This window comes from Myotis daubentonii, chromosome 3 (assembly GCF_963259705.1).
Source record: "Myotis daubentonii chromosome 3, mMyoDau2.1, whole genome shotgun sequence".
Taxonomy (NCBI): domain Eukaryota; kingdom Metazoa; phylum Chordata; class Mammalia; order Chiroptera; family Vespertilionidae; genus Myotis; species Myotis daubentonii.
The window spans coordinates 657,758-679,612 of NC_081842.1; the positions used below are offsets into that span (position 1 = coordinate 657,758).

The 21,855-nt window shown below is 53.5% G+C and overlaps 3 protein-coding genes across 3 annotated transcripts; 1 reads left to right on the top strand and 2 right to left on the bottom strand.

Moving 5' to 3' along the window:
• Window positions 1-837: 837 nt before the first annotated feature.
• Window positions 838-1,246, bottom strand: LOC132229165 (keratin-associated protein 19-3-like). The gene has a single exon (XM_059685917.1). The coding sequence runs from the start codon at window positions 1,244-1,246 to the stop codon at window positions 1,043-1,045; it is 204 nt and encodes a 67-aa protein (XP_059541900.1). The 3' UTR covers window positions 838-1,042.
• A 9,415-nt stretch (window positions 1,247-10,661) lies between these two features.
• Window positions 10,662-11,182, bottom strand: LOC132229166 (keratin-associated protein 19-3-like). The gene has a single exon (XM_059685918.1). The coding sequence runs from the start codon at window positions 11,176-11,178 to the stop codon at window positions 10,954-10,956; it is 225 nt and encodes a 74-aa protein (XP_059541901.1). The 5' UTR covers window positions 11,179-11,182; the 3' UTR covers window positions 10,662-10,953.
• A 9,986-nt stretch (window positions 11,183-21,168) lies between these two features.
• LOC132229167 (keratin-associated protein 21-1-like) lies at window positions 21,169-21,576 on the top strand. Its single transcript, XM_059685919.1, has one exon. It carries the CDS (start codon window positions 21,169-21,171, stop codon window positions 21,574-21,576), a length of 408 nt encoding a protein of 135 aa, XP_059541902.1.
• The last annotated feature ends 279 nt before the right edge of the window (window positions 21,577-21,855 follow it).

A 21,855-nucleotide genomic window follows, 5' to 3' on the forward strand; every position in this document is an offset into this window, starting at 1 on the left:
TAAACCTGTGTTTTCTATCAAAATTACTTCTTGGGTGAATTTTGGGACACCCTTTACTTGTTCCTCATGCTGGCCTCGCTGTAGAAGTGAAAGTGCCTATAACTGACATTTCAGTGGTAAGTTTAAGCATCCGTGTTGTCTCACTACAAACGCTGAATACGATCTGGTCTTGTGTTTAGAAGAAAAATTTCATTTCAACTGCGTGTGAGGGTTTACATCTCTCTGCCTGTCTGGCCTTGGGTGTGTGTGTGTGTGTGTGTGTGTGTGTGTGTGTGTGTGTGTGTGATGCATATACAGATCCTCTTACTTTAGTTTTTCATGGAGTAGTTTATTTTCTTCATTATCAACTGGTACGGTTACAAATACTCACTCTGATATTTTGAGCTAAATAGAAGAGTGCTACAGACCAAGATCAACAGTAATTGATAGAAATGTGAGGAGTCTGGCAGAAGGCTGACCAGGACTCCTTTGATATTCACAGGGTGAATACCTACATTTTATTACGTGCTGCTGACTCAATGGCCTAAAGCAAACTCCCCAAGACCTGGCAATCTTACTGTTTGCTAAGCATTACCATTGATATGTCTGTTTGCGTCCTAAAGGGAACTGTGTATTCTAGCTAATAGAAGCAGCTGGGAAAGCAGCAACAGGGAGAACTCCACTTCTTTAGTTGGGCTGTTCTCTAGTTCCCCTGGTAATTATAAAAATTAATATTCCGTCTTGTGTATCATTTGTGCGTCAGCCCTCCCTCCAAGTCTTTGAACCCGCGAAAGCCACGCTGACCATGGACTCTCGCAGAAAAGTAAAGGCCACGTACGCCGTCTTAACTTACGCTCGTTTATTGCAAAAAGAACAGAGAATCCCCCAGTTACGAGAATGCAAACAAGAAACGCCAGGGGACATGGTGCAGACAACCATGAGGTGATCACCATTCCTAGTCGTGTCGCTGATGCTTGGACCTTAGCGGGTCCTGGTCCGGCCACGGCAGTCACATTTGGGTCCCCCTTTCACGGCCTCAGATGTGGGGCTGCTGGGCAGGGTTTCAGTAGAAGCCAGAGTATCCATATCCCCCGCAGCAGGACGGACGCCAGCAGCCACAGCCATAGCCTCTGTAGCCATAGCCACAGCCCAGGCCCCCAAGGCCGCCCCAGCCCCAGCCGGAGCCATAGCCACAGCCCAGGCCCCCAAAGCCGCCCCAGCCCCAGCCGTAGCCGCGGCCTCCGTAGTAGCTGCCGTAGTGGCTCATGGTGTCAGGGGGAGTGGGTTTCTGTTCAAGACGAGGTCCTGAGAGTGAGTGTCAGCGAGGGGGGAGGGAGCTTATATACCTGGGCCAGCAGGTGCTGAATCACGTGACCATTCCTCGGTGTCACTCCGCGCATCGCCTGGAATGTTGTCACTCACCGAGGCCGTCTCCTGACACAGCGGCCTCGCTCCCATTAAAATAGTTCTGCTGACCCAGCCTCCCATTGGGCGCCTTGAGCGTGCGGCTTTGCTTTTATGGGAAGACATGGCTGACTCGTCCACGTCGGCACATTCCTGACCCTCAGCGATTGCTCACCGCCAGGCTCATCCCGCCGCCGACACCTGATGGCTCCTTTTATGGTCAGTCGTCCCCTCTGCTCTGCCATCTCCCCATCGATCACTCCTCTCCGACCAATGTCTCCATTGCAGCGACGGCCTCTGAGAGCTTCCCGACGGCGAGAGGGAAGAGGTCATGGCAACCAGCTTCACGTGGAGCAAAACCTTAAAAGTGGAAACAGCAAAGGTTTTCGGAGAGAAAACCAACCCCAAAGCTCTGGCTGGTGAGGAGATTGAGTGGCCATCAGTCTGCAAAGAACTGGTGAGGCAGCCGGTTTAAAAGAGAATAAATAGCCCGGCCAGTGTGGCTCAGTGTTTGAGCATCGATCTATGAACCAGGAGGTCAGGGCACAGGCCCGGGTTGCAGGCTCGATCCCCAATGGGGGGGCGTGCAGGAGGCAGCCGATCAATGATCCTCTCTCATCATGGATGCTTCTATCTCTCTCTCCCTCTCGCTTCCTCTCTGAAATCAATAAGAATATTTTTTAAAGAGAATAAATAACAGGGTGTGTATGGCAGGGTCCAGAGAGTGTTCGGTTCAGAGTTCAACGTGAGGTTCCTCATCATTCCTGATACCAGTTTCCCCAGGTGACTCCGAACACCGTGGGTTTAACCTGAGTCTAAGAGGCCAAATAAATTAAAATCATAATCAAGGCTGTGAATGACCAGAATCTCAGTCCAGGGGTTTTAGCACCCAAATCATAGCCAGACTTGGGAGTTCACAACAATGTAAATTTTAAAAAATATATCTTTATTGATTTCAGAGAGGAAGGAAGAGGGAGAGAGAGAAACATCAATGATGAGAGAGAATCATTGATCGGCTGCCTCCTGCAGGCCCCACACCGGGGATCGAGCCTGCAACCCGGGCGTGTGCCCTGACTGGGAATCGAACTGTGACCTCCAGGCTCATAGGTCGGTGCTCAACCCCTGAGCCACGCCGGCCGGGCCCCACCGATGTGAATTTTAGGGAACCGAGAAGCCATCTGAGCCTTATGGACTGTCTGGGAGGCCTGAGCTGGCTGACACGGCACTGGGCCCGGGGTCTGGATCTGACTCACGGAGAGAAAGGGGCCCTGGAAAGACCAGCCGTCTCTCCCCTCATCTCAGTCCTTGATATTTCCTTCTCGCTGACGTAACAACATGGATAACCGGTGTCCTCAGGAAGGGACACAGTTGTCTTCCCAGCGAAATCATAAAACAAAGGGCACACGTAAGGTAAATGACGACCGTGGACACCCGGTTGCGACGCCACATTAAACCCGCTTATTGGGAAATGATCATGGCGCCCTCCCCCCGTAAAATGCGCTGGAAGAATCTCAGATGAAAAATTAGCATCTGGAGAGTGAAAGCAGAAAGCGCCGGTGGTAAAATAGCCGATGTTTATAGAATTAGTCCAAACTGCTATTGAACAGCTGTCCACACACAGGCAGCTCTTAAATCTCACGCCAATGAGCTCGTAAGCGGGCAATCCATCTTCTCTCCGTGTTCTGAGCTGGAAATAGATCTGACAGGATACAACGCTTGAAAAGTTGGAATTTGATGTTGGACGATTCTCCCGAGAACTGTCCCAAAACAGGTGTCACATCGCATCCTCTTCTCCAATCTGCCACGCCCGTCAGCCACGGCCCTGCCACAGCCTCAGCCCTGCCCACGGGGGTCATGGAAGCCGTGCCCAGCAGCCCAGGAGGCAGGTTAGGAAACACTTTGGAGCAAAGAGCCTGGAAGTTGAGCGTCCTGTCTCTAAGGCTTGGGAACATCAGTGGGTTTCAGTCGAAGTCAAGTCCACATCCCTGGGGCCAGAATCAGGACCAAGACCTCCCAGCTGGAGTCAAAGTCATAGACAGGGCAGTGGCTCCCGCAGCCAGACCAGCGTCCAGGCCACTGCTGTCCACGCCCAGGCCCCAGGCCAGCTCCCAGCGCAGGGTGGGGGTGTGGCTGAAGGCTGTCTGGTTCCTCTGGGTGGAAAGGAACGCGTGAGAGAAGCTCATCGATCTCTCAGCAGCAGATGGGGAAACCACGGGATGTGACGTCAAGTGGACTCAAAGCCCAGACTGCTCTACATAGAAACCCAGCTACGCTATTCTTTCCTAACTGGAGAGAGAGCCAACTAAGGAAGCTTAAACTTCCCTTGGATTTTCCTGCTGAGCTTGCTTTCCACAAAACCTACTGTGGCCCAGCTGACGTGGCTCAGTGGGTTGAGCGTCATCCCAGGCACCAAGTGGTTGCTGGTTCGGTTTCCCATCAGGACACATGCCCGGGTTGTGGGCTAGTTCCCCAGTAGGGGGCGTGCAGGAGGCAGCCCCTCGATGTTTCTCATCATTGATGTTTCTATCTTCTCTCCCTCTCCCTTCCTCTCTCTCTTAAAAAAAAAAAAATCAATAAAAATATTTAAAAACAAAAACCTCTTGTGCTCACAATGAGAAGAGTTGATAGGAACCCGCCCCAGGCTGTGCGCACCCAGGGGCCACGGGGACGTCAGCTGGGTAGTGTCTGTCAGTTCGGTCCTCTTCCCTGGCCGCTCAGCTCTCAGCAAATTCAATGATGTTCGTATTCCTGTCTCTTCAATGTCTAAGCCCCTCTTAGACCTGTTAGTCAGCGAAGCTTCGTTACGGCGTAAAATTTTACTTAATTGATCGCTGACAAGAGGACAATTATTGAGTCACAGAGGCGTTTTTTAAAAACATTTTGTCAACTATCCCATGTCCCATTTCAGCATTTCCTGAATAATGTGTGAATACAACGGTATTTTAAAGGTGAGGATTTTGAGCTTGGCGTTTTAGTCGGCGATCAACAAGGCCAGTGTTCAATGTTTATAACTTATGTTTAGGTAGAAATAGTATTTTTCATACCATTCTTTCAATACTTCTTCAACTTCTTATATCAAAAACTAATAACAAAAAAGTAATAAAAAGCCAAAACAATTTTATAAACTTAGAAGAATTCTTATTTGGTTATTAAAGCAGAAGTTATATTTTATTTATAGCTTATATAGGCAGTGGTATTCCTTCTTCGCCTTCCTCCTTCCCTTTTTTTCTTCCCTCCCCTGCTCTTCCCTTTGTCTTAGGCTGGGTTTTCATTAAACAAGTATTTCCTCAATTTTTTCTTTCTTTGTAGCGAGGCAATTAGTGTAATGATGACGGCGGCGGGGGGCAGGGGGCATTTCTCGATGGCTACTCGTCCTCTGACAGAACAACAAGTATATCTACATCCTAAAAACGCCGGCACTTCGCCTCCTCGCTGTGACTTCACAGTCTTCAGATTTGTAGGAAACACTCAGATCTTGTCACACGGTAGCCAAAGCCCACCTCCCGGCTCTTCCTGCTAAAACGCCGTGTCAAGTCCCTCTGCCCACGAACCCGCATCTCGCTTCTGCACACCCGGAGTTCCTTGCCCTGAGCGTTTGCTCGGACCCTCTCCCCGCGAGTTTTCCTGCCGCTTCCTCCGTCCCTGCCGTCCGTCCGTCCGTCCGTCCGTCCCCACCGGCCCCTCCATCCCTCCCCGTCACTCACTGCCGCTGCCGCCTGGACAGACGGTTCCCGTCCCTGACCAGTCACCGGAGCTGCCGCCGGAGCCCTCTGAGTTGGAGGATGTGAGTCTCGCATCCCCGAGGCCTCAGGCAAGGCCTTGTAAAAGGAGGCGTAATGAGTGTCTGTTAACTTTTAAAAATTTACATTTTCCTGAAACACCATTTAAATATAGAGGATGAGTTTATAGGAGAGAGTCAGCCTGCCCCTGAGCCACACACACACACGTGTGGGCAGACGAAGCGTGTCTGTCATGCCTTCCTCGTGTGTGAGACGAGGCAGGCGATGCCGACGCCCCCAGGGCCCAGCACGTGTGCCCCCAGCTGGGTCCCACACACCAGGAGCCGCTGCCTCCGGGTCCTGGCGGCTGAGCGCCCAGAACCTGGCGGAGTGAGGCTGGGCTCCTGGGACAGGGGAGCGTCCTTCCTGCCCGCCCGGCCTCTGTGGCCTTCACCCCTCGGCCGCCTCCACCATCCCGGGCGGGTCCCCGTGTCCCCTTCACCATCCCAGGCGGGTCCCTGTGTCCCCTCCACCATCCCGGGCGGGTCCCCATGTCCCCACGCCCACTCCCTCGGCCACGGCCGCCTCTGTGAACACGCTTGCTCTCCTCCCTGAGCCCCGTCTCCGGCACAGAAGGGAAGATGCCGTGTTTCCCTGGCCCCACCTGGAGGCTCCACATCCCAATGTGGTCCCATCCGCAAAGGCCAGCTTCCAAGCAGAGTCACTCCCAGGCCTGGGCACCCGGTTGGGTCTCCGTAGACCTTCCGGGGGGAGAAGGGTTCCGCCCGGAGCGCTGACTGTCACGCTGTGTCTCCCGTTACTCGCTTCAGCGCCTCGTGTTGTGATTTTCTCACGGCGAGCTGTTCTTCATTCCTCGGATAAACTCCCTCGGTCGGGAGGTCTGATCTGTTTCATGCATGTGTGGCTAGACGGAATGCGTTCGTATGTTCTTAGGAGCCTCGCATACGTGCTCATGAGAAATACCGGCCTGTAATTCTCCCTGCTGGCGGCATTATGTTTTTATTGTGATAGATCAACCTAAAATGTAGGAGTGTTCCTATTATTCTTTGGAACAGAAAGTGTTTAGAATTCACCAGTGAAGCTATCTGGCCCCACACGGGTATTTTGGGAGAGATTTTTAATCATAGACTTAATTTCTATGTGAAATACAAAACTCCTCAGATATTTTTCTTCTTGAGTCAGTTTTCATAAATCTAATATGACAACATGTATTAAGGACAGAATAAAGAATTTTTGCTTTTACTTCAGATATTTCATTTATGGGGTATTTTAAAACACACCCAGAAAGGGAAAGACTAAATGTTCCGGCAAACATCCCATACCCCTTTCCTAGAGTTTACAATAGTTAATATGTTGATATAATTTATTTTCTCAATGTATCATATATAATAAAGAGCTAAGATGCAAATGGCCATCACGCCCTCACACCATCATGCCTTAACTGCTCAGACACTCAACACTAGGGAGAGAGGAATGGGGACCAGCCAGGCTGCAGCCCAGGAGAGGGACCAGCCGCCCACCCCACGGTCCCAGGCGCCTGCGGCTGCGGCCCAGGCAAGCCACCCGCCCATGATCCCCTGCGGCTGCGGCCAGCCAGGGTGAAGCCAGCCTGGGTCCTGGGTGCCTGCGACCAGCCAGAGGAGGGAATTCTGGGTCGAGGGTGCCGGGTGAGGCAGAGGTGGTTAGGGGCAATCAGGCCAGCAGGGGAGAGTTAGGGGCGATCAGGCAGGCAGGCAGGCGAGCGGTTAGGAGCCAGCAGTCCCGGATTGCGAGAGGCAGTCGGACATCCCCCGAGGGGTCCCAGATTGGAGAGGGTACAGGCCGGGCTGAGGGGACCCCCCTCCCCATGCACCAATTTCATGCACCGGACCTCTAGTTATAACATAATTGACAAACACACTAAAGATTCTTCTCACTTTACATTGAAATTAACAAGATGATTTCCAAGGAATAATACATTCTGAAGCTTGATTATCATCACAGAGCCTTTTACCCTCAGACCTAAAATCCCTGTGTCTGGGTGGGAGAAAGGAGAGGTAGCAGTGAGGAGGAGGAGGAGGAGCAGGAGGAGGAGGAAGAAGAGGAGGGAGAGGAGGAGGAGGGGAAGGAGGAGGAGAAGGAAGAGGGGGAGGGGGAGGTAGATGAAGGGGAGAGAGGGGGGAGGAAGAAGGGAAAGGAGAGAAGAAAGTGAGGAGGAGGAGGCCGACAGGCCCATGGAACAGACCGTGTGGGTACATGTCTCAGACAGAAGAACGCACTGCGGCTGCTGATGGGTCCACGCTTCTCAGCGAAGACCGTGAGGGAGGAGCGACACTCACACCCACTCACTGTGTCAGAGAGTTTGTCTTAGACCCAGAGCTGAGAGCCCGGCTGTGCGGGAGGCCATGAGCGTCCCTCCCACACGGATGTGGGTCCCTGCAGAGCCCCCTCCCATCACCCACTCAGCTCCCCGAGTTCCCTCCACATCACGGTCAGGACCAGGTGCCCACAGAGCAGGCTGGGCGCTGAGGCAGGAGGATGGAGATGGGGGGCGGAGGGGGGCAGTTCTCGATGAGTCGGCCTCACAGGAGACGAAGCCGGGAAACTGGATGGTCCCGACCACTTCCCCGTGGACAGCGGAGTGGATGTGCCCAGAACCACTTCCTCATAATGCATTTCATGAACAAAACAAAACCATTCTTTGTGTCCAAGTTCAATGCTTTATTGGAAGGTGGACAGACAGTCCAATCAGTTCTGACAGCAAACGGAGAGGATCCTGGGAATATGAGGGAGATGCAGGCACAGTTGAAAATCTACCCATAATCCTGGGGAGCTAAAGGCTTTTGTGTGAATAACCCAGCATGAGGTCTGCTGTCCGGTTCCTTAGGTCAAACGTGGGAGGAAGTCCCTTGTAAGTTCAGAGGCTGAGCTGCTGGGCAGGGTTTCAGTAGAAGCCAGAGTATCCGTATCCCCCGCAGCAGGACGGGCGCCAGCAGCCACAGCCATAGCCTCTGTAGCCATAGCCACAGCCCAGGCCCCCAAGGCCGCCCCAGCCCCAGCCGGAGCCATAGCCACAGCCCAGGCCCCCAAGGCCGCCCCAGCCCCAGCCGGAGCCATAGCCACAGCCCAGGCCCCCAAGGCCGCCCCAGCCCCAGCCGCGGCCTCCGTAGCAGCTGCCGTAGTAGCTCATGGTGTCAGAGGTGATTTCGGCTGGAACTGTGTGTCTGTTCTGTGACGGGATGGCCCGGGACGTTTATATACGTGGGCGGGGACAGCCACCTGTGTCACCCAATGGCACACGGTCCTTAGAAACCGTGTCATGCTCTTGTTTCCCAACAGCAAACACACCTGCACATGTTCATGTGAGTTGCTTTCGAGAGTCACGGAGGCATGTGTGGCTTCGGGGAAATTCCTAGAAGAGAATTTTATGTCAATAAGACGCGATCGTGTCTGTCACCCACACACCCGTTCGGGTCTCTGAGTCACAAACCCCATGAACCATCTTCACACTCCAGGTGCCATCATGGCATCGCCCGAGGCTGCGCTCACCTTGAACTGAGCCCCCACCCCCTTTCCGTGGCCGTGGACTCTGCAGAGCCCGGGGGGCCTGTCCGCTCCTGAGAACTCACGTGAAGGGAAGCGTCATTGTTCCCCGAAACGCTGCTCCTGTCCGTCCCGCTGGGCCCGGCTTCCCATCCAACATGCTGTCCTGTCACCTGAGAGCCACACCCGGCAGCAGGGATGCCGTCACTTTTCGGGGAGCCACAGCCTGGGGTCCGCGGGGTTCCTCAGACACTAGGCGTCGTGGAGCAGCAGCCTGTGTGGTGGCTGCCATGGAGATCCTGTGGGAGGGTCCTGCTCGTTGGGGTGAATGGCCCCCCATGGAGACCCTGTGGGAGGGTCCTGCTCCTTGGGGTGAATGGCCCGGGTGGTGCTATCGCCGTCCCGTCTGGTGACTGCTCCCGGCCACGGCTCACTGTGCCGGGAGGAGCTGAACACCAGGATCCGTGCGTGTGAGTGCAGTCTGCCTCACTGTGCAGCTCTCTCTCTCTCTCTCTCTCTCTCTCTCTCTCTCTCTCCTCTCTTTATTGGTTTCAGAGAGTAAGGGAGAGGGAGAGAGAGAGAAACATCCATGATGAGAGAGAATCATGGACTGGCTGCCTCCTGCAGGCCCCACACTGGGGATGGAGCCCACAACCAGGCCTGTGCCCTGACTGGGAATGGAACCCTGACCTCCTGGCTCCTAGGTCGATGCTCAGCCCCTGAGCCACCCGGCCAGGCCACAGAATTGTAATTATATTTCCGTCTGACCCGGAAGCTCATCTCGATCACAGGAACCTTTATGTCTTTCTACCTCGGGCACTGAGTACCTCTGGGGCACAGGGTGACACCACGTTCCCTGGGGTGATGGTTGAATAAAGGAACCATGGGTCCATCCTGGGAGGCCCTGGCCACAGCGTCACCAGCCTGTCACCCTGCCCGGGCCGGGCTCCTGCGGGCACAGCGGGCACAGCTGTTTCATAGATGCCCGCGCCCAGTTCACCTGGTAGCAGGGATTTTTAAAAATGTGGACGAATGTACAAGGATCCTGTAAAGTTTGTAGACGTGTTGGCATTGGCTCCTTGAGCTTGTACTGCACACGACACGCTACAGACAGACAGACGCACTGCGGACAGACAGACAGGCTGCAGTGTCATGGGTACTGTCCTCACTGCAATCTGTGCCTCCGGCCTTGGGGGCGGACAGTGGGGGTCCTTGCAGGACGTTCCCCAACCCAAGCCGAGGGCCCTCTCTGTCGTGGTCATCGTGCTCCTGAGAGAAATTAAGGTGGCGTCTTGCAGAGATTCTTTTACTCTGTTCTCCAAACTTTATGTGCTTCTGCCTTTGGCCAGTCTGAGTTATGGAATCCCAAGCTAAGGGTGCTGCTGTCGTAAATTACTACTAAGTAGGTCGCGTGCTGACCCGGCGTGTGGTTGTGTGGACGCAGAAGCTGCCACCCATTCTCAGGCATTGGAAGAGAACTTTTGTCCCGACAACTAAAAAAAAAGGTTCTTCAAACAGATCACAGGATTCCACTGAAGGGTTTCGTCACCAGTGAAGCAAGCAGTGGGTGGGTGTGTCTTTTAATTAAATAAAAGGTGAAGACAGCAGCTGGAGGTACAAACAGTAGGCGAACAGAACAGCCAGGACAACGTGGGCACCTACGGGAACGTGGACACAGAAACGGAGCTCACACACATGCACTCACACACATGCACTCTCACACATGCAATCACACACATGTGCACTCACACACATGCACGCACGTGTGATCACACACATGCACACACACATGCACACACTGTAGACATGGACTCGGGCCCTTAAGAAGGATCACACACTGAGTGACAGACACGCTGCAGACAAACAGATGTGCTGCAAACAGACAGACATGCACTGCAATCATTCAGACAGACATGCTGTAGATGGACACACATGAACTCCCACCTGCTGTGCGCACACAGGCAAAGCCTATCCATGCAGCGCGGACAAGAAACTAGGACACGTGCAGACGCCCAGCGAAGGCAGTTTATTGTCGAGTGAGTCCCCCACGTCCATGAGCCATCGGAAGGGGGTTCTCCCAGAACATGTATCCGCCCGGGGAGTCACTCCCCACACTGTGCCCCGCCCCGTTCCAACCGCAAGTGCGATGGTTTTGTCAGGTCGGTGCTGGGTGCTGGGTGCTGGGTGCTGGGTGCTGGGTGCTGAGGTCCAAGGCCGCCGCAGGGGCCCAGGGCTGCCCATCTCTCCAGAATCTCAGAGGGGCAGGGGCTGGGGGCCCCGCTCAGCCCATCCAGTCCCGGCAGGTGTCTCAGTAGCAGCCGGACCAGTACCTCCCATAGCAGCAGGGCCGGTAGCAGCTGTACCCATAGCCGCCGTAGCCGCCGTAGCCGCCGTAGCCACCGTAGCCGCCGTAGCCACCAAAGCCACCGTAGCCACAGCCATAGCCACAGCCCAGGCCGCCCCAGCCGCAGCCCAGGCCGCCCAGGCCGTAGCCGCAGCCCAGGCCTCCGTAGTAGCCGCCGTAGAAGCTCATGGTGTCAGGGAGGGTGCAGAACAGGTGCTGCTCACAGACTCTGCCCGTCTGGCCTCCGCGGGGCCTTTTATGCGCCCTCGGCAGGGGCGTGGCAGCGAGCCGCGGGCATGTGGCAGCCAATTAGTGGGGAGCCTGCGTCATGCACAGCGTGCTCATCGGGACAGAGCCCCGCGCGCACTCATGTGGATTCCTCACGCTGCCTCTGGAGATGCGCACACGCCTGTGGTCATCCAGCCACACTCGGGCCACACGCAGGCTCCGTGACAGGCTCCTGGCGATGCCCAGCCGGACACCACACAGGCCATGGGCGGCTTTGAAAGGAGGATGTCACCTCTTGGCCGACGTCACCGACACCCGGAGACCCCAGAGCGCAGGGCAGGACTCCCAGGTCCCTTCCTGTGATCGCCAGCCCTGCCTGGGGGGAGACGCCCACTGTCCAGGCAGATCCTGCTTCAAGTCTCCTTTTAGGTTTTTTGTTTGCTTGGGGCAGGATGGATTGGGTGTTTGATTGCCAACAGCGTTTTTAGACTCGCGGCCGCCGTTCTCACTGGGCTGGGCGTTTTCATGTGGTTTCGGGGCTGAGTTTTATATGCATCTGCATTTCGTCAGCACGCGATCTAAGAGACGCTTGTCAGGGAAAGCAAGTATGCAAATCATGTGTGTGTGACACTGACGTGTGTGATAGCCACGTAGCACACGTGTCGTAAGCGTATGTATTGCGAAGTCTATTGACGACTCTCGCCTCTAAGCCTGTCCTTGGTGAATGAGTCACTTCTCACCCTCTCTCTGACGGGTTCCCTGAGTGTTTCATAGTAAAACCCTCAGCCCAGAGAAAGACACGCCAAGAACCGTGCACCCACGTGTGCAGGGGCCACGGGCAGCATCAGCAGCACAGGTGGAGGGTCCGGCAGTTAAGTTCCGGGGGTGTGTGTGTGCACGTAGTGAGCCACGCCCTCCCGGGTCCTGCCGGGACACACAGCCGCGCTGCTTCATAAAGCTGCACATTTCTTTCCCCAGTGCCAGCCGGCTCGGTCGCCAAGAACAGTGCGTGTTCTGTGAATAAACTCCCTTCCGTCTCTACCCGTTCATCGCCGCTGCTATAAAGAATGATGGCGGTGTTGCAAGCGATGCATCAAAATGGCAAGGAGCCTCCACGTACTTGGGCTGGGGCCAGAGTCTTCATGCGGCGGAATGATCAGAGACCAAACACGTTTAATCTTTTTCTGGGTGGAGGTTTTATTTTAAATATCTGATACCAAATCTCTAGATCCTGTTCTTGGCATGATCCCAATGGCAATAATACTTGGGAAAGATAAAGGCCTAACAGTTCGTTATGTAATGACCCTGTGCACGTTCTGCTGTGGAGAAGGGAACCAGCCTCTACGTCTGTACTTTCCGAGATGATGGCTTCCGACTGCGTGCTCTGGTCAGTGTTATCGTCCATGTCAAAGCCACGCGTGGACTTCGCAGGGGACGCTGACCTGGGGCGGGGATTTCCAGTTGCCATGGTTACAGGCCGTCTTTCTGTAGAGGATGTCACTGCACCCGAAAAAGTACACAGACCAAGAGATGATGCAGTGGGATGTGAATAGTGTAAAACTTATTCAATGATCAGACTTGGAAAAGACAAGAAAATCGAATCAACTACCGGGGAGAGCAACAAAAGGCTACCATTAGATGGATAGTTATAAAATAAGCATTATACACGATAAGACTTTCATGTACACTAGCAGCGCCTTTCAGAACATGTCATTCAACAACTAGAGGCCCGGTGCATGAAATTCCTGCACAGGTGCAGTCCCTAGTCCTGGCCGGTGATCAAAGCACAAGAGCCTGGCACGGAAGGGCAGATCCCAGCTGACCTCTGGGCCCCCACACACCCCTCTCTGCCTGAGTCATCGGGCCCCCGCCTGGCTCCCTCAGCGCCTGGGAAAGACAAAACTGGCCTCTGTCTGCGGGGCGATCGGGCCCCGCTCCCATCCACCTTGGCCTGGTGCCGCCTGCTCACCTGCTCCACCACCCCGCCGGGGTCCTGCTCTTTTCGGGGCCCATCAGGGCCCGCAGCGCCTCCACTGCCACCCACTACCAGCGCCAGGTCACTGACACCCACCATGTTCTGCACCGCCCCCTGGTGGTCAGCACACGTCATAGTGAGCAGTCAAACTCCCAGTCAAGGGGACAATTTGCATATTAGCCTTTTATCAGATAGGATAGCTTTTTCCAGTTTCAATAACAGTGTCAAACCGAACGATGGAATGAGCAAGGAGTGGATGAGATGCTGGCATTGGTGGAAAAGCTGTATGGAGAGATATAGGAGACCTGCATGACGTTACACCACCTAGTTCATTGTGTGAGAACATGAAACACAGAAATGATCGCAGCCTCCCAATTTCAATCTATGAATATAAGGGGCCCTAATCTATATCACAGTGTGATTTGGGGCCCGGGGGTTTCCAAATTATCTTCTTTACCTGAAAAACGAATATTGTTTTCCACATCAGAACTTTTCCAGTAGGTATTAAAATAGATAAAAGAAACAGCATGGGACCATGGTTAGAATTAAAAGCTCATGAAAATACACTAAACTGTTCAATTTATCTTCATGTTCATTTTTCTCCTAGTGCTTTCTTTAGGAATTTTGTGAATATAAAAAAGGGTGTTACCTTTCTAGTTATCTTCTGTGCTGTCTTTTTTAAGTTTAAGTACAAAAGCAATGTGAACTTTACGAAGTGTATTTCCATGTTGGTCTATGTAACCTTTGAAGATCTAGAAAAAACACTCTTGAAAGATTTATTGGACACATTTTCATTTGTTTCCGTAATTACTACTCTAATTGCCCGTTTCTTCTTGAAATATTTATAGAGTTAAAGCCTGACTTTATTGGGATATTTTCAACTTACTAGCATACTTCTTGAATGATGTTGACCTATAATTTGTAAGAAAAAGCCCTTCTGTGATTATTTTATATCTTCTTGCTTATATTTAACTTTTTATACATATACACACAAACAAAATTTACATCATAGATTTTTTTTCTTTTTCTTTTTTATTTCTTCAACCCACTGACCAATTTATCAACTCTACTATCTTTTTGTATTCTAATGTTTAGTGTTTGCATTAATTTTTGTTACTTTCTTTTTCCATGCACTTTGTAATTGCCTGTTTGGCCTTTTTCTAACTTTTGAACTTCATAAATATATCTTTAATTTCATTCCTTTAATTGTTAATATTAAATAAGACACATATTTAAAGTATCACATGTTTCACTTTATATATTGAAACACAAATTTATATTTTCATATGAAATAAAACAGATTTCCTGTTTTATTGTCTTATCCTTGATTTTTTTCTTCTACTCAGTACTTAATTAAAATACATACTAGTATTTCAATAAAGTTTTTATTAAACCAGTCTCTAGTTTGTTATCATCCTGGGTTAATACATACAAATTTTTCATCTTTGTAAGTTATTGAGCTTTTTCAGAAACACAGAATATTTTGCTATTCTTCTGAATATTCTACAAATTACTGAAGAAAATGATTAAGAATATTACTGTCATTCTCTACTGTATCGACTGTATTTCTCATTTCACCTATGTATTTTTCTCCTAAATGTATAGTTGCATGTTAAATTACCTAACATCAGTTGTATTCCTCTGGAATTTGGTTATTTCTGATATTTAATTTCCTATCATTTCAAGCTCTATTATTTGGCTCAGAGTTGACAAGAATTGTCACTTTATTGCCAACAAGAGGCCGGGTGCACGAATTCGTGCACGGGTGGGGTCCGGCCAGCCCGCCCCGATGGGGGCCCATCAGGCTGGGCCGGTGGGGCAGAGGGGCCACGGGAGGTTGGCCGGGTGGCCCCGCCCTGATTGGGGTGTTGGGGGCCGATCGGGGGCAGGGCCGGCCACGGGAGGGCAGTCCTTCTGTGGTTGGTGTGATTCTCTTCATTTGACCTCTGCCTTCTGAGACCGAACCTGGGTTTTCCGTCACTCCTGGCCTTCATTCGTGTGCTTTCAGTTTGGGCGTGGAGACCTCACTCGGACGTTCAGGGCTCCTGTCTTTGAGCCGCTGTGTCGTTACCGCCTCCTTCCCCTGCCCCTTTCTCCTTCCCAACTCCTTCCTTCTCCCGCTTCCTCCGCCAAGTTTACTGGGTCTGTGGTGACTCAATCTGAATGTTGACTCACTAATCAAGTCAGTGGGCGTTTCTTAATTTGGCTCACGAAAGGGCTCACAGCAAAGGTGTTGGGGGCTGACCAGGGGCCGGGCCGCCAGGAGGGGGCGCCGACCGGGGTCCGGATCAGGCCAGTTGGCTGCCGCAGTGTGCGTCATAGCCACCGATCATTCCGGTCGTTCTGGTCCTTCCACCGTTCCGGTCGCTGGGCTTTCATATGTATAGATTGCTCTGTTATCAATGTGCAGCACTACATTTGGGCCAGGTAATTCTTTCAATTTGTTCTTTATCTCAGAAGACTTTTGGTGCTCTTGTTTTTATCCTGTTTTGCCTTTTAACTATTTGGCTATTTTTTTTTTTTTAATAAAAGTTTACCTTTTTCCTGTGGAAAGCAAATGGCCCCTACTGACACCTAGCGGGAGCCACTCCGCAACGTAAGGAGGTTGATCTGCTGGAATTGTCACGGGTGAGATAAAGGCCACTTTGGGAGCAATCCGGTAGCGATGCCTCCGTCCTGGTCACAAAGCTCTGGAAGTTATGGGCCCGTCAATGTACCAAACCACTGAAAACTTAGATTTTGTTCTCACAGTGGCCTTCAGGCCGAGTGGCCTCCGTGTGGGGCTTGAAGTGCTTCTGGTCACATTGGGAGGGCACGTTGTGTGAATAAGTCGTCCTGGGCTGATACTGTTAAACGTCCAGGTTGTGGAATTCCTGGCCTTCTGATTCCTGACTCAGAACACCACTTCCTCCTCATTCCCAGCCTGGCCGCTCCTCACGGGGAAGCAGGAGGCCCGGTGGCCTTCCTGACAGCGACTTCTCGGAGGAAATGAACAAGTCAGTGTGTGATGACCACTCCATTCCCGTATGGATCAGCGATGAGGTGGTGATAACATGGGCCTGTGACAGTCATTTGTCTCTAAATTAACCAAACGGCCTGACTATAACGTGGATTTCCACGTGGGTTAACTATAAGGGGTGTTCACACCCCAAGCAAACTCCAGCACTGCTGTTTCTGCAGCAATCACGTCTTATTCTGTACAAACGAACTGGCTGTGTGCTATCGGTCACCCACTCGGGCTTGGTCATGTCAGCCCCTGCGACACGGACTTGTTCCCGAGGCTCTCACGGGACCTGCCACCTACCTGAGCCTGACGCTGAGGAGCCGGACTAGACGCGGCTCCTTCCCGCCAACGCCTTCCCCTCCGGAGGCATCCGCACCGCAAGGCTTTGCTGGAGTTTGGTCACCGAACCCGCTCGGCCTGCCTGGCCTTCAGCAGCCTCCGTGACAAGGCAGCTCACGTTGGCCAAAAGGAAAAGGGATGTTTTGACTTAAGAAGTAGGATGTGTATGTAGGAGAGCAGACACGCATGTGCACGGCAGTGATGACAGACATAACATAAAGCCTATGGCACCGCTTTCTATGCATCCCGTGCAGTTGTGGTTCTGTCGCCGTGGCGAGGTACCGACGCCCAAGCCATCTCTCGGTCAGCATGGCAGCGGCGATGGTAGAGAGGACGTGTCCGACTCCAGAAAAGTCGTGATCCTACTGGCTCCGAAGTTATTGCCAGCTGTTCTCCGTGTCCAGAACCATTGGGGAGCTACCGTTGTTGGGGACGGCTTTGTATCTTCTCTCATTAACGTGTCACGAAACCCTGAGAGACAGACGTGCCCCCAGGGTAGTGAATCGCGCAGTTGAGGCACAGAGAGGCTGAGTAATTGGCCCCAAAGCACACACAGCAGGTGGGGGCTCCGAACAGACCTGCGCAGTGTGGGCCCCACTCGCCTTCGTCAGCTTCGTCTTGCCTCCCGACGGCCACGTTCCTCCCCCGGGAGCATGAAGAGCTGACATAGTCGGGACCCCCCCCCCCCCCTCGCACACACACTTCTTTGGATCTGATGGGATCACGTCTGGAAATTTGCTCCACAACCACCTGGGAAGATCCAGTTCGGAGCACCCTCTGGGGGTGCTCCTGGTCACCCTCCAAACCACTGCGAGTCCGGCGTCTTCTCCAGCCCAGGAGGCCGGGGAGCTGAGCGCCGTGGGCCGCGAGACGCCTGCAGGGGTTTCCCGTCTCCTGCTGACAAGGGAAGAACAGTAGCTACATGGGCGTGAAGCGGAAAATAGAAATCCCGGCCCCGGAGGGGCTCAGCATTAAAGGAGGAGCGGAGCCGGGCCTGGCTCAGTGGCTGAGCGCCAACCCATGAACCAGGAGGTCACAGTTGGCTTCCCGGTCAGGGCACAGGCCCGGGCTGCAGGTCGATCCCCAGCAGGAGGCAGCCGATCGGTGCTTCTCTCTCATCATGGATGCTTCTCTCTCCCTCCCTCTCCCTTCCTCTCTGAAATCAATAAAAACATATTTAAAAAATAAATAAGAAAGTAAGTGAAGGGTGCGGCAGAGCTGGCCTGACGGGTGCGATCCCACGGCCGGAGCGGGTGTGGGAGGGAGGGTGAGCTACGGCTTTGCCCTGGCGCTGGTTTTGCTGTGACCACAGGAGACGGAAAGCTTGTTGTGATTGGGGGTGATGAGTGTCAGTCACGCAGAGCCACGCGGAACCTGGTTCTTGATGCGGAGGCGCGTGGATTGGTATTTTCAGTCACATCATCGTCATCATCATCATCATCATCATCGTCATTGTCGCCGCATATACAGGGCGGGCAAAAGTAGGTTTACAGTTGTGAGCACACAAAACAGTTTATTCTCACAATAAACCATCGTATTCTTTTCCCAACAAACAACTGTAAACCTACTGTTGCCCCCATTTAACGGATATGATTCCTATATTGACGGTTTTTTCACTCATTTGTTAACTCATTTATTCAGTGAGGAGCCAGCCCTCTGTTAGGAAAATGCTGCTAATGGCCAAGAATACAGGCAGAGACGAGGCGAGACGGGACGCGTGGAGGGACGCGTCCCTCTCTGCGCATTGAAAAGCCGCTCTGAGTGTCTATGCCTTTCCGTGTGCTCGTCCCGCTCTCTCGGGGGGACTCTGTCTTATCCTCGTTGTGTGAGAGGCTCAGCTCATACGCTGTGTGTGAACTAGTGACTTAGTAACCCCCAGTGGCCTAGCCCTGAAACAAACAGCGTAAACAAATGTTAACTGAACTCCAGGGTCTGTGTGAGGAGCGGGGAGACCCCTGGGCCTCTATGACCCCATAACTAAGCAGGGGCGTGGGAGGCAGACAATACCATTCTCAGCTGCTGGGAGGCTCAGGTTGAGGCTAAACCTTTAAGGGAGGCCGGCTGATGGAGGGGGCGGCATCGTCACGGAGGCCCTGGGTTCCACAAACAAGGAGCAGCGGAGAGCTGCTGGCGGGAAGCAGGTAGGGTGGCTGCCGGCCTGCGGGGGAGTCGCTGGGAGCCAATGGCTTATCACTGGCCGGACCCTTGTGTCCTGCGCATGAGGCCGGATTGTGTGTAGTTAGTGACAGGCCAGAGCCACAGGGCACAGCCCGGCCGGAGGCAGCACACCCTCCAGGTGGGATGGAGGCAGCACCAGGAAGCAGGACATGAAATCAGGAAAAGCACAAAACGGGAGCCAAGGGGAGATGCGGCCACGGAACCCAACGCCACAAAAGCAGAGGACAAACGCAAGACAAGGCGCGGAGACGGCGCGGGGGCTGCTGGGGGCTGAGCGAGGACACCCTGGGGTGGCAGGGAGAGCAGGAGGCAGGTTGGCGCGGACTGAAGACGAATGGGAGCCTGAGAGAACGCGATCGGACAGCTGAGATGGAAGAGGCGTTGAGAAGAGGAGCCGAGAGCGCCCAGGGCTGGGACACCTGAGCAAGTTTATAGCCTAAAGGGGTGTCGGTGGGAACAGGAGCTGAAAGTGCAGGAGATGGTGGAAGGGTCAGTCGAGCAGGGCGCTGAAGGGTTGCATTCATCGCAACATGAAGACATGTCTGGACGGGAGGGAGGGCAGTTTCCACTGAGACGGGGCTGAGAGGCTGAGAGGCTGAGAGGCTCAGAGGCTGAGAGGCTGGGGGCGGGGGCGCGAATGGAGGTGGGTGTGCGGGGAGAGGGCAGTCGGGGTGCTCTTTTCTCCATGAAATAAGCAGCTGGATTGCAGGCAGCAAAGGGCAGGGGCAGCAGGAAGCCCTGGACAGCGGGGAGCAGGGGAGGGGGTGTCACCGCAGGGAGGGAGGAGGCCGAGGACAGGCAGGACGCTCCAGCCGCACCAGGACCCGCCAGACAAGGACCCGTGGCCGCCAGGTGACCAGTGGCCCGGCCCGCAGGCCAGGCCCATGCTCCCAGCAGCTGGGAGGAGCGGAGTTTGGAGCAAGAAGACTTGAATGAAAGCACAGGCGAGAGCTGACAGTGTGGGCAGCGGAAGGAGAAGGAGCCTGTGAAAGACATGTGATCGATGAAACACGCGTGTACTCTGTGCCCAAACCAGGACCCTTGAGGATTAAAGATGGCATGAGAGATAGTAATCACAGGCGACCCAGGGGAACCTTAGCCCAGGTGGGAAATTAAGTCACAAAGAGATGGCCAAACCTCTCTCTGAATGTAGACGGTATGGGTGGAGGGAGGTGGGAGGACCGGGCGACAGGCCAGTGCGGTCCTGGGTTTTGTGTGTGGAAGAGGAGCAGGTGCGGACACTGACAGGTGTGCAGAGGGCTGCTCAGGGCAGAGCGGGTGCAGGGAGGAGGGACAGTGGGGACAGTGTGACGGAACTGCTGGTCCACGTGATAGTTCCACGTTCCCGCTGCAGGTGCGGAGGGGATTTAGTGCCGGAGCCGCAGCCCCCAAGGCTCCTGGGACGGGGATGGTGACGGTGCTGACAGACGGGGGGCCGATGGAGAGAAGGAAAGAGTCGGGGACCTAAAAGAGAAGCCGGAAGGACCCAGTGTGAGAAGAGCCCTGGGGGCTGTCTTCTGGGGAGCCAATCAGAGAGGCGGGATTAACCATCGGCTGAGCACAGAGAACCAGCAGTCTCACGTCTCCAATGATTAGAAAGGTGGACATAGGTCGCATTACACAGAGGAACAGAGACGTGATCTTGGTGCTGTATGAGCTGTGGGGATTTTATTAAGTCCCCTAAGCTTTTTGTACCGCAATTTCCATGTGACAAGGTCCCTAACTCTGTCACATTTTCATGGGCATCACATAGATGCAATGGCTGAGGGACCTGTGCTCGACAACCCATTCAACAATGTCATTGTGAGGGCACTCTGTGGGGTTGGTGCTCTGGGTAGAACTGCAGGACCCCCAGAGGGGATACAAAAGTCCTGGGGAGCAGCTACCGGGGTAAAACAGGCCACGACCAGCATCTTCATGAGTGCGGACCTACAGGAGCCCTCTGCCAGGAAATGCTCAGTGCGAGTGCAGCCCAGCCTTGCCCTCCAATGAGATCCAGTCCGGACTCATTAGCATAAACTTAGCTGTCAAAGCAGTGAGTGGAGCTCATTTAATAGGCTCATTCCAGACAGACACGCCCCGCCCTCCCCAGAACCTGGACTCGTGGATGAAGCTTTGAACCCACGTGTTCCGATGAGTAGATCCTCGATGGGCACTGTTCTCCTGGACGTGTCATTGGCTCAAGACAAGGCCCAGGCGACACAAAACAAACACGGTTCCCAGTAAGAGTGAGAGACTCTATACTAATGGTCGTTAACTACCGAGTCCTCTCCTGATCCACTGACAGGAGTGACCTGCACATTCCGGGCGGTAAGTGAATGTTTCCTGCGTGAGTCACAGACGCGATGGCATTCCCGGGCCCTTCTCGCGGATATAAAGCTTCCAGGGGAGGAGGCGACATTCACACTCAGAAACGTCCCTCTTCGCCTCAACCCAACCCTCACCCTCCGCCAGCATGTGCTGCAACTACTACGGGAACTCCTATGGGGGCTGTGGCTACGGCTGTGGCTACGGCTCTGGCTATGGCTGTGGCTATGGCTCTGGGTATGGCTGTGGCTACGGCTCTGGGTATGGCTGTGGCTATGGATCCAGATATGGCTGTGGATATGGCTCTGGATACGGCTGCGGCTACGGCTCTGGCTATGGCTGTGGCTATGGCTCTGGGTATGGCTGTGGCTACGGCTCTGGGTATGGCTGTGGCTATGGCTGTGGCTATGGCTCTGGGTATGGCTGTGGCTATGGATCCAGATATGGCTGTGGATATGGCTCTGGATACGGCTGTAGCTACGGCTCTGGCTATGGCAGTGGCTGCTGTACCTTCCGACCATGCTGCTACCGACGATGCTATTCCTCTTGCTGCTAGAACATCGCCTAGAACACTCTGCACCTCCAACATAATATTGAAAATTTATGCTTTTCCCTGAATGATGCCCCATTCATCATCTCTACACTCCAGTGAGGATTGGACACCTCCTGTTTTTACATCCAAGTCTTTTTGTTATTGAGGAAGTAGGAATGTGTCCATTGTGGGACCTGAACACGGAAGACGTGATTGTGAATGCGTTCCCAATGTCCTCGCTCGGCTTTTCTATCCTATGAAGTTGTGTTGTCCTGGGACACAAATACGCCAGAGTTGGAAGAA